This window comes from Bison bison, unplaced genomic scaffold (assembly GCF_000754665.1).
Source record: "Bison bison bison isolate TAMUID 2011002044 unplaced genomic scaffold, Bison_UMD1.0 scf7180017864524, whole genome shotgun sequence".
NCBI classification, from domain to species: domain Eukaryota; kingdom Metazoa; phylum Chordata; class Mammalia; order Artiodactyla; family Bovidae; genus Bison; species Bison bison.
Window position 1 is genome coordinate 4,806,448 of NW_011495075.1, and position 11,534 is coordinate 4,817,981.

The 11,534-nt window shown below is 41.6% G+C and overlaps 1 protein-coding gene across 1 annotated transcript in view; it reads right to left on the minus strand.

Moving 5' to 3' along the window:
- Positions 1-11,534, minus strand: part of CRB1 (crumbs family member 1, photoreceptor morphogenesis associated) — a 193,616-nt gene that overhangs the window by 155,239 nt on the left and 26,843 nt on the right. The window contains exon 2 of the mRNA XM_010831101.1: positions 4,133-4,264. Coding sequence (XP_010829403.1) covers positions 4,133-4,193 — 61 coding nt within the window. The 5' untranslated portion in view covers positions 4,194-4,264. The remainder of the gene's footprint in view (positions 1-4,132; positions 4,265-11,534) is intronic.

The window sequence follows — 11,534 nt, forward strand, 5'->3', positions numbered from 1 at the left end:
AAGTTTAATTGGAGCACAAAAAAATCAAGTATCTTGGAACTTCCCTGGTAGTCCAGCGGTTAAAACAGCCTTCTAATGCAGAGGGTGTGGGTTCAATCCCTGGTCAGGGAGCTGAGATCCCACATGCTTCACAACCAAAAAACATTAAAAAAAAAAAAAAAAAGAAAAACAGAAGCAATATTGTAACAAATTCAATAAAGACTTTAAAAATGGTCCACATCAAAAAAAAAATCTAAAAATGAAGTATTTTCATTTAAGCCATTAACTGAAGCATTTGTATAGAAAAACACATAGCAAAAGGAAATTAGCATTTATGTCTTAGGCCCTTACGGTGCAATTTTAAAAGTAAACTTCTAACAGCATTTGTGCAAAGCATTTTACAGATGGAAAACTGAGTTTTATAGGGAATGAGCTATTTTTACAGGGTCATAGAGAAGGGGGATTTGAACCTCTGATTTGTCTGATTCCAAAGTTCATTTCTTTTTCCTGCATTATTTTAGAAGTTAGGATCCTTCTGGGTGGAGTTTCCTGCTTAACCATGGTGATATCCACCTAAGTGTTTACTTCTGCTGCTTCTAAACCCCATGAAAAGCCTAGTGAAAGTGTTAGTTGCTCAGCCGTGTCTGATTCTTCGCAGCCCCGTGGACCCTGCCAGGCTCCTCTGTCCGTGGCAACTTCCAGGCAAGAATACTGGAGTGGGTTGTCATTCCCTTCTCCAGGGGATCTTCTCGACCCAGGGACTGAACCCAGGTTTCCTGCCCTGCATGCAGATTCTTTACCATCTGGGCCATCAGGAAAGCCTGTATGGCTTAAAACAGTATGGCGACTCAATGGAGAAGGAAATAGCAACCCACTCCAGTGTTCTTGCCTGGAAGTTTCCCTGGACAGAGGAGCCTGGAGGGCTACAGTCCATGGGGTCTCAGAGAGTTGGACAGGACTGAGCACACGCATTGCTGCTCGCCCACTCAAATGACTAAATGACAAAGATTGACAATACCAAGTGCTAATGGGCACCTGGAGAAAACAAAACTCTCCTTCATGCCCCCTTTATTATAACTGATCTTTCTTGTCTATGTATTAATAATTGTATTCATCTTTCAAATAATGAGCTTTGATTTTGTAGAGTTTGTCTATACTATCTTGGTTTCTTGGTTTTCTGTCCTACAGATTTCTACTTTTACCTTTTTTTTTCCCCCCCTTAATTTTACTTTCTTTTTAACTTGCTATTTACTTTTTTGGATTTCTTCTAATTTATTAATATGATAATTTTTTTCTTTAAAAATACAGCTTTGCTGTGTTTCTCACAATTGCTTTTTATTATATTAAAATGTTTTCTAATTTCCATTGTGAGTTATTCTTTGCCATATTAAAAATCTGAAAGAATTAATCAGATCAAGTTTGTTAACTGTTATTTAGATCTTCTATAGCATTATTCACTCTTTTCTACTTCTTCTCTCTGCTGAGGTTGATATATTAAAACCTCCCATAGTGATTAGATATTGGGCTTCCCTGGTGCCTCAGCTGGTAAACAATCCGCCTGCAACGCAGGAGACCTGAGTTCAATGTATAAGTTGGGAAGATCCCTTGGAGAAGGGAAAGGCTACCCACTCCAGTATTCTGGCCTGGAGAATTCCATGGACTGTATAGGCCATGGGGTTGCGAAGAGTCGGATACGACTGAGTGACTTTCACTTTCTTTCCATTTTCATAGTGACTATAAATTTTCTCTATTTCTCCTTTTCGTTCTGACAATTTTCACTTTTATATTCTGAGGCAATGTTCTTATGTTCATAGAAATTCAGAATAGTTACATCGTGCTGTTGGTTTGATCCCAATATATTTTCAAAAAATCCTCTTTTGTCTTCAGAAAGGCACCGTAACTTAAAAGACTACTTTGCTATATCAGTTACTTATCACATACATTGCCAGTGGAAATTCAAAATAGTGTAGGAATTTTGAAAAACATATTTGAAGTGTCTTATAAAATGGTCATATTACCATATGACCCAGCAATCCCACACCTAGGCATTTCCCCCAAGAGAAATGAAATCATAACGCCCATACAAAAAATTGTTTGAAAAAGAAAACAATTTTATTCATAATGACCAACACCGGAAAGAGCTAAATGTTCATCAACTGGTAAATAAATTTTAATATATCATATATTGGACCACTACTCAGCAAATTACTGATCCACAGAACAACATGAAGGAATCTCCAGAGTATTATGCGAAGTGAAAGAAGCCAGACCAAAGACTGCATGCTGCATGATTCCACTTTCCTGATGTTCTAGAGAAGGAGTAATTATATCACTGGACACAGTTCAGTGGTCACTGGGGAATGGAACTGGTGAAGGGCCTTAATGCAGAGGATCATAAAGAAATATTCATGGACATATTCTATATCATGAGTGTGCTTCTAGTTACTAATCGTATGCATTTGCCACTTAAAAGTGGTGAGTTTTCTCATACTGTATGTAAATTATACCTCAATAAATCAGACCCACCCCGAATCCTAAAATAATACAGAAATGAATAAATCACCATAAACTTCCAAGAGCCAGGACAGAGGTTGAGGGAGTAGACAGCCATAAATACACATATACACTGGAAGCTGGACTACAGGGGGTGAGAAGTACTAGACTTAGGAAGCCAAAGAGAGCTGACACCAAGCCAAAAGCGGGAGAGCCCCAGAACCAGCTGATGCCACAGAACCCCCAACAGGTTCAGGAATTACACGTGTCACGCACTTCTGAAATGATCATGCAAGTGGAGCTGAGAAAAGGAAGGTTGTTTGGGAAACTGGTTGAGAGCAGTTAGATGCTCTTGTTCTCTCTCTCACCCTAGGAAACTGCAGGTGTTTCCCCCACGAAGGCAGATTCAGAGGCACGGGTGATGTGGGTGGGGCTGAGTCTGGTTTGTGGAAGAATTAAGTGGGTGTCTATGCAGAATTCTGAGACACCCCCCAGCCTCATTTTCAATTCATTTCTAACAATGCCAGGAGCCAGATGTATATTCCAAGCAGGAAAGGGAATTATTTCTCTTGACAAGCCTGAGTGAAAATACTTTCAGATACTGATGCGGAATGTTACCTATTGAAATGACCCAGTTGGACCACTCTAGAATAAATCCTAAGAAGCTGTAAACCCTAGCACATAAAGAAAGATCTTTCAAACAGCTTTAATAAGAACTACTATATGGAATGTACGTAAGCATATAGGGCATGCATACGTGCTCAGTAGAGAGTTATTTTTTAATTATACTTTAAATTATACTTCAATTATACTCTAAAAAACAATGATAAATGAGTGTTTTTGAATCTATTAATCAGCTTAAGAAACAATAGTACTTCCTTCTAATGTATGAACAGATTGCATGAGATTTTCAGACATTTGAGGAAAATCTCCAACTAAGATCAAACACAAAGACAAAAACACACATTGTTTCAAAGAAATGTAACTTGGAAGAGGCAGAGACAGTGTAGGGAGATAAGCAAAATTTATGTAAACTTGAGAATTATTATTTTCAAAGAGTCGGAAAGGAAATGAGTAGAAGGGTTATAAAAATAAACTTCCAGAAAACAAGAAATTAAAAATGTGAGTCTCAGACATTTAAAAATTCAGCTGAGTGATTGAAAGTTGGGAAGAATCTCCCCCACCTCACCCCCACAAAAGAGTTTTACCAAGAGACTAGAAACAGGAGGTAGAAGAAAAAGGGACCTAGAGGAAGAGTCAAGGAGGAATTTCAAAATGAGACACCAGAGAAAACGGGGAGGACATGAGGGGTCAAGGAGAAGAGGAGGACGGAGCTTAAAGTTATGTCAGGATATGCAGAATTCCAAGCGATCGTGCGAGCAGCTAAAACCGAAGAATAAAGCCTAGCCTATTATTTTAAAACATACAAATGAAAACTACAAGAAATATCTAGAAGAGTTTCAAGTAGTTGCTTCCAGTTGCATGCTGAGAGTGAGAAGCTGGAATTGAAGGGGAGGTGGTAAGAAGTGTATTGTTGTCCCCCTTATAACCCTTAGTGATTTTTAAAGTGTGGCTGAATAAATGTAATAAAAATATTTTTCAAAGCCAAACAGGAACAGTTATAACACAGACGCACACACACACTCATTGGGCTGCTTACCTGCGCACTCTGAGTTCTGTTTCCCGTGCTGCTGCAGGACCAGATGGTCCATCAAGCACATCCCTTTACTGGGTCTTCTCTGGGGGTCACGTTGTCATTGGCACCATTTGCTGCCTGGGTTTATGGGTTGCCCTAGGTGAGATGCAAATAGGCCCTCTTAGAAATGCAGCCTGTGTGTGTGTGTGTGTGTGTGTGTGCGCGTGTGTGCGAGTGTGTGTGCTCAGTCTCTCAGTCATGTCTGACTCTCCGCGACCCCATGGACTGTAGCTCACCAGGCTCCTCGGTCCATGGGATTCTCTAGGCAAGAATACTGGAGTGGGTTGCCACTTCCTCCTCCACGGGATCTTCCCGACCCAGGGATCGAACCCAAATCTCCTGCATTGGCAGCAGGGTTCTTTACCAATGAGCTACCTGGGAAGCCCACAGACTGTGACCTAAGCATTGTTTTTTTTTTTTAAGATTTTTTAATATGGACCATTTTTAAAGTCTTTATTGAACTTGTTACAATATTGCTTCTGTTTTATAGTTTTTGGCTTTTTGACCACAAGGCATGTGGGATCTTGGCTCCCCGGCCAGTGGTTGAACCTGTACCTCCTGTATTGGAAGGCAAAATTTTAACCACTGGACCTCTTAATACGAAAGGCAAAGTCTTAACCACTAGCCTAGGCGTTATTAATTGACTGTACTAAACTGACTGTACTGACTGTACTAAACAAGCAAAGAGCATAGCCTGTCAAAAAGAAAATAAGTTTTTTCAAATATAGAAAGGAACTGCAATTTACCGCCTTAGTAAAAACAACAAATTAAATAGCCAACTAAGAAAATGAAAGCGGAATATGCAGAGACAAATGATGGGAGTGTCACGATGTAAGGGTTATGATTGTTCTACTTTTGTACACCTGAATTGGAAAAGAATCCATCGTGTATACATTACTCCAGTGTACCATGTACACTGTGTGTACACTCAGTGAACAATGAAATAATTCTCATAATGATAATACCTTTAGAACAAGAGTGAAATGGACACACACAGGAAAACTTTGCACGAGGAGGATGCTGTTCCCAACCTTCATGTGAGCCTTGGTCACCGTGTGAAAACCTTACTGCACGTGAAGTGTCACGGCTATCCTCAGACCACTTTAGAGGCTGCCCAGCTGTTTTCTTGCAGTAAAGTTTGCCATCTACTGGATATTGTAAGAAGTTCCAGAATAATGGAGTTTGGACTTTTCCTTTTTTCTTAAGTGCGGCAGAACTCCTCCAAGGAAGATGCCGTGAGCAATCCCAACACACAGAACTGCAGCGAGGAGCAGCTCAGTGTGAGGAAGGGAGGAGACCTCAAGCCCAGCCACTCAGCCCCCAGACTTTCTGGGGACACCTGTGGGGAGCCCAAGGGGCTGAAGAGCAATCTGAAATCGCTGTTCAGGGGAAAAGGAACTGTTTCAGAGAGTTTCTGTAATTCTTTTGTATTTGCTATTTTGGTATTGCTAGGGCTAAAATAAATGTATATATTTTAATACAAATATACATTTATATAAGTATATATGCAAACATATGTATATTTGCTAAGAAATAAAAAGTAACTTGACCAGTTTTAAAGACTATAAGCACACAAACATTAGTATTTACTTATGTGTGGGTGTTTTTATTTTCTAATAATTTGATTTATTTGGAAAACAGCCATATGGGTAATTTAGCTTAGTTATAAGAATATATTTTTTTGGGTACCACAAGGTGATTTCAGGGAAAAGCATTTTAACATCTCTAAGATTACTCAGCATGTGTGCATGCTAAGTCGCTTTAGTTGTGTCCGACTCGGCGACCCTAGACTGTAGCCCGCCAGGCTCCTCTATCCATGGGATTCTCCAGGCAAGAATACTGAAGTGGGTTGCCATGCCCTCCTCCATGGGATCTTCCCAATTTATTCCTTTGTCCTTGATGGCTTTAATACACCTATCTCTGAAACAGAAATGTAATTCTCAGATTTAAAAATCATCAGTCAAGAATCTAAAAATTTTATCAACTTTTTATTAGCAATGTTTTTGGCAGTATTTAGACCGGCTGACCATAGTAGATGAGCCAGTGTGTGTGTGTGTGTGTGTGTGTTGGATGACAAGCAAAGCCTGTGAAGTGAGACACGCTCTGTCGGGCCTGGCTCTGGCATGCACAGCCTCTGTTTCCTCAGCTACAGAGAAGGAGAAACAGTAGAATCCACTTCTTAGGGTTTTTGTGATAACTAAAGTCACTAGATTTAATGCTTGGCAGACACACAGTAAATGGTCAGTAAATGTTAGCTCTTATTGTTATATAAGATGCTTAGAGATTGTTTGGGAAAAAGTTACTGGATTAATAGAAAATGGAGCAGTAACAATAATAACCAAAAAAGTGTCATTTACTAACACAGTGTCACTGCAGGAGTTTTATTTGAGGAAACTTAACAGAGACCCGGAGAAAGCAATGGCAACCCACTCCAGTACTCTTGCCTGGAGAATCCCAGGGACAGCGGAGCCTGGTAGGCTGCCGTCTATGGGGTCGCACAGAGTCGGACACGACAGCAGCAGCAGCAGCAGCATCAACAGAGACCGGAGAAGGAAATGGCAACCCACTCCAGTGTTCTTGCCTGGACAATCCCATGCACGGAGGGGCCTGGTGGGCTACAGTCTATGGGGTTGCACAGAGTCGGACACAATTAAGCAACTAACATACACACACAACAGAGACCCAAGTGCACACGTACACAGCGAGACTACCAATGGGCTGATCCAACACGCAAAGACACCTTTCCCATCAAGTACATGCCATACATGCAACACTATGTATAAAGGAGGTAACCAATGAGGCCAAACACTCAGTGCTCTGTGGGGGCCTAAATGGGAAGGAAATCCAAACAAGAGAATATATATATATATATAGAGAGAGAGAGAGAGAGAGAGATGATTTACCTCACTATACAGCAGAAAATAACACACTTTGTGAAAAACTACACTCCAATAAAAATTAAATAAAGCACCTGGACTCGGTCAGGATCAAACCGAGATAAATGAGGTTTAGACTGAGAGAATAACCTGCTCTCACACAAGAACATCTTCACTATCTCACTGTATATTTCAAGTGCCGTTTAAATTCGGGGCTCAGAGAAAGGCTCGCGAATTGAGAGCTGTGATGAGGGTTTTCTGTTCAGAGGATCTGCTGTGTGTTCCCAGTGCCTATTCTGTGAGTTTTCATAGTCAAAGCCAAGATCGTACCTTAAAGATGTCCCTTCTTGTATAAACTCGGCCTGTGTACAAGTCCACCTGCATTTATTTGTAGGGGTAACAACTGACCCTTGTTTCTGTTTTTTATTTAAAGGCTCTCTTATTACAGCTCTTCTTGGTCTTTTCCTAGGATTTCCTAACTGAACTCCCCCCATTAGCACTCTCATTTTTGAGGTGAGTCCTCATTTTCATTTACTCTAAGAATCAAGTCTGTTAGCAGAAGGGAAGGAAGGAAGGTAGGAGGGACTAGTGTTATTACTCATATCTGGGTTAAATTAGCAGTCCAAAATAGGCCTCACCTTTAAGGAGGGCACTCACGTGCACTCCCACAATTACACACGAAGTGTCCTCTGCTCACTGCCCTGCGGCAGGTACTTCACTGCGTTTTCTCCTCAAGCCACTGAGACCTGGCCGGGGCCCGGGGAAAGTGCTGCCTGGGATGGGAGTAAGGGCATGTCGGCTGCGGACAGGCGCTTCTTTAACACGCTAAGGGACAGGCTTTGCCGCTGCTGCTGCTGTTCAGTCCCCAAGTCCTGTCTGACCCTTTGCAACTCCATGGATGGCAGCACGCCAGGCCTCCCTTTAAAGATACAGGCACAGGCTTTAAAGATATATTATTTCTACTTTTAATGTACATTTAACCTAATTTCACCTAAATAAAAATGAAAGATGAATTGAGGAATTGTGAACATAAGTTCAATTTTCCCAGCAACATCTACTGAATAGTTTCTGATACCCTGTCATGTCAAAGATCTTTTCTTAAGAAGAATAAGTAAACATTTGTTAGTGAATTGCTTTCATTTGTACTTTTGTTTTTATTAAAATAACAACAAAGTCTACTGTCTTTATAGAGACATTTTGCTTATATCCTTGGTATTTTTAGAAGTTAATAAAGATTTCTATATTAAACCAGATCTCAAAAGCCACTGTTGATTTCTATAATTGGAACAACCATTGACTTGATAAAGAGGACTTAATTCAGCTGATGCTGGGAAAGACTGAAGGCAAGAAGAGAAGGGTATGACAGAGGATGAGATGGTTGGATGGGATGAGTTTGAGCAAGCTTCAGGAGTTGGTGATGGACAGGGAAGCCTGGCGTGCTGCAGTCCATGAGGTGGCAAAGAGTCAGATATGACTGAGCAACTGAACTGAACTCAGCTGTCAAAAGAAAACATTTTTATTCAGATTTTATTGTCTCTTCCTTATTCAGAAATATGGTAAATTGGATGGACCCTGTCATTTTGGTGAACCATCTAACAATTTCAGTCATGTTGCTGTGGTTTAGCTGCTCAGTCCTATCTGACTCTTGCAACCCCATGGACTGTAGCCCACCAGGTTCCTCTGTCCATGGGATTCTCCAGGCAAGAATACTGGAGTGGGTTGCCATTTCCTTCCCCAGGGGATCTTCCCCACCCAGGGATCGAACCCCTGTCTCCTGCATTGTAGGCAGGTTCTCTACTGCTGGGCCACCAGGGGAGCTCATTTTAATAACAGTTTGTATTTCAAATAGCAAATATTTGGGATTTGGGGGTTTCAAATTATCCACAATAACTTGCCTTTAGAATGAAATAGGTTATAAACAATGCTAGAGACAGAGGAGAAATTTCCAGATCAAAGAATTCCACATCAGGGAAGGGGCTGGTTGAATTTTCTTGAGCCTGGCTTTCTGCAGAGACTGAACTTTAATTCCAGGGTTGGGACTACGGTGGGGGGTGGGGAAGGGACGTGGCAAGAGATGCATCTTTATTCGGGAAGTAGCCAAAATGGCCCACACGTGGTGGGTAATCAATAGGAATCTTGAATAATGGATGAATGAGCAAGAAAACCTGGATTCCCGTTTAAGCCTGGCTGTGAAGCTCTCACTCTCACCTCTTTTGATAAAATCAAGTGGAGCAAATCAGAGGGTAAATTGCTCACTTTGATATACATGATGAGAGGATCACACGGGACAGTTCAAGAAGTAGATGTGCCCTTTAAGACGTTTCTTTTCTCTGCATTCCTGTAGCCTCTAAAAAACTAGGCATTCTCTCTCTCCTACCTAGCTATCTCTATAGACAGGTTTTAAATTCTAAATTGAGGCAAATTGACTGTAATGGCAAGAGCACAATTGTGTGGTAAGACAGACAGAGGTTTAAATTTTGGTTCTGCTGTTTCCCATACCTGTGGTCTTAGAATGCGTGTCATTAGCCTGCCTCCTCATTTCTGAGGGAGACAGACCCGCAGAGCAAGGGCTTTGGAACCTGGGTGTAAACCCTGACGCTGCCACTTACAGACAGTATGAGTTGTATTAAGACACTTAACACCTCTGTGCCTTAGCTCTCATTTTTATAAAAGTGATGCCCACCCCACAGTTTTATTGGTGATATTTAGTTAATACACATAAAATGCCCAGCAGTACTTGTAAGAGGGAGAGTGTTGTCAGCCAATTCATATTGTTGTTATTATCATGACAGGTAAAAAGGATAACATAAATAAAGTTCTTTATAAAAATTATAATAAAGTAATTATCTACTCAGTATTATTTGTTTTTCCTTTCAATGCAGAGTTCAAAGCACAGATGCCTTGGTCCCCTTCTACTGACAAGCACAGTGCCACCACATGGCGAGTGCCTGGTAAGTGCTTGCATGCTTAATAAATGAATCAGTGCAAGGAAAATGAGAGTGTATGTCTATCCTGGAAAGAGTTGTTAGTTTCTGAGTTCTGGGAAGTACAAGTGTACTGTCATCACACATCCCTGAGAACCTTTCCTTGTGATCAGGAGGGAGCTAACCCACCAACTGCAAATTTAGCACCCTTAGCTCACGGGCAAACTCTGCAGCACGACTCCCTGCTGAGCAGACTGCACTAGAGCTCGCTGGTGTCACCTGCATCTCACCTGCTCTAGAGTGTCCGTGGACTCACCAAGGACTTTTCCCACAAAGATATTTTAAATCCCTTGGGTATGGGTGCCATCTTGCTAGGTGCCTTTTACGTACGATTTCCGATCGTTAACATTGGCACACGTGAGATCGGGGCCTGCTTCTCCAAAGCTTTCTTTTGCTCTCAAAGCTTCCCCGTGAGAACAGAAGCCTCTGGGTCCTCATCTACACAGCCTACACACCTGAGCACAGGTCTGGATGGAGTCAGCGTGAGGGACCAATGGATCACACACGCTAACCCCAGAGAAGGGGCCCTGCCCTTTGTCATCCTTAAACATAACTAAAGAATGAAACTGTGAAGGTCATTTTTACTAAGTGTCAATCACTGATGATTGCAATGAGAATCTAATTATGTCCCTTTGACATTAAAATCATCTAAAGCTAATCAGACCTGTGCACTCTGACCTTATTATAATCCATGTACACGTTAATAAGGATAGGCTTGTAAATGACCCCTTTTATTTAAAGGGATACTTACATTTTACTAGGTCCTTGCCTCTAGCGAATTGAAATTCCACAGTAAAGCTAAAAATGTTCTAAATGAAGAGAAAAATAAAAGTTATTTTTTCCCCACTCCTTCAGTTCAGTTCAGTAGCTCAGTTGTGTCCGGCTCTTTGTGACCCCATGAACCACAGCACGCCAGGCCTCTCTGTCCATCACCAACTCCTGGAGTTTACCCAAACCCATGTCCATCGAGTTGGTGATGCCATCCAGCCATCTCATCCTCTGTTGTCCCCTTCTCTTCCTGCCCTCAATCTTTCCAGCATCAGGGTCTTTTCAAATGAGTTAGCTCTTCGCATCAGGTGGCTAAAGTATTGGAGTTCCAGCTTACCACTATTTTCTGTTATTTTCTGTTACCACTATTGTGTCTGTTGATCAACAGACATCAGATCGGATCAGATCAGATCAGTCGCTCAGTTGTGTCAGACTCTTTGCGACCCCATGAATCGCAGCACACCAGGCCTCCCTGTCCATCACCAACTCCTAGAGTTCACTCAGACTCATGTCCATTGAGTCAGTGATACCATCCAGCCATCTCATCCTCTGTCGTCCCCTTCTCCTCTTGCCCCCAATCCCTCCCAGCATCAGAGTCTTTTCCAATGAGTCAACTCTTTGCATGAGGTGGCCAAAGTACTGGAGTTTCAGCTTTAGCATCATTCCTTCCAAAGAAATCCCAGGGCTGATCTCCTTCAGAATGGACTGGTTGGATATCCTTGCAGTCCAAGGGACTCT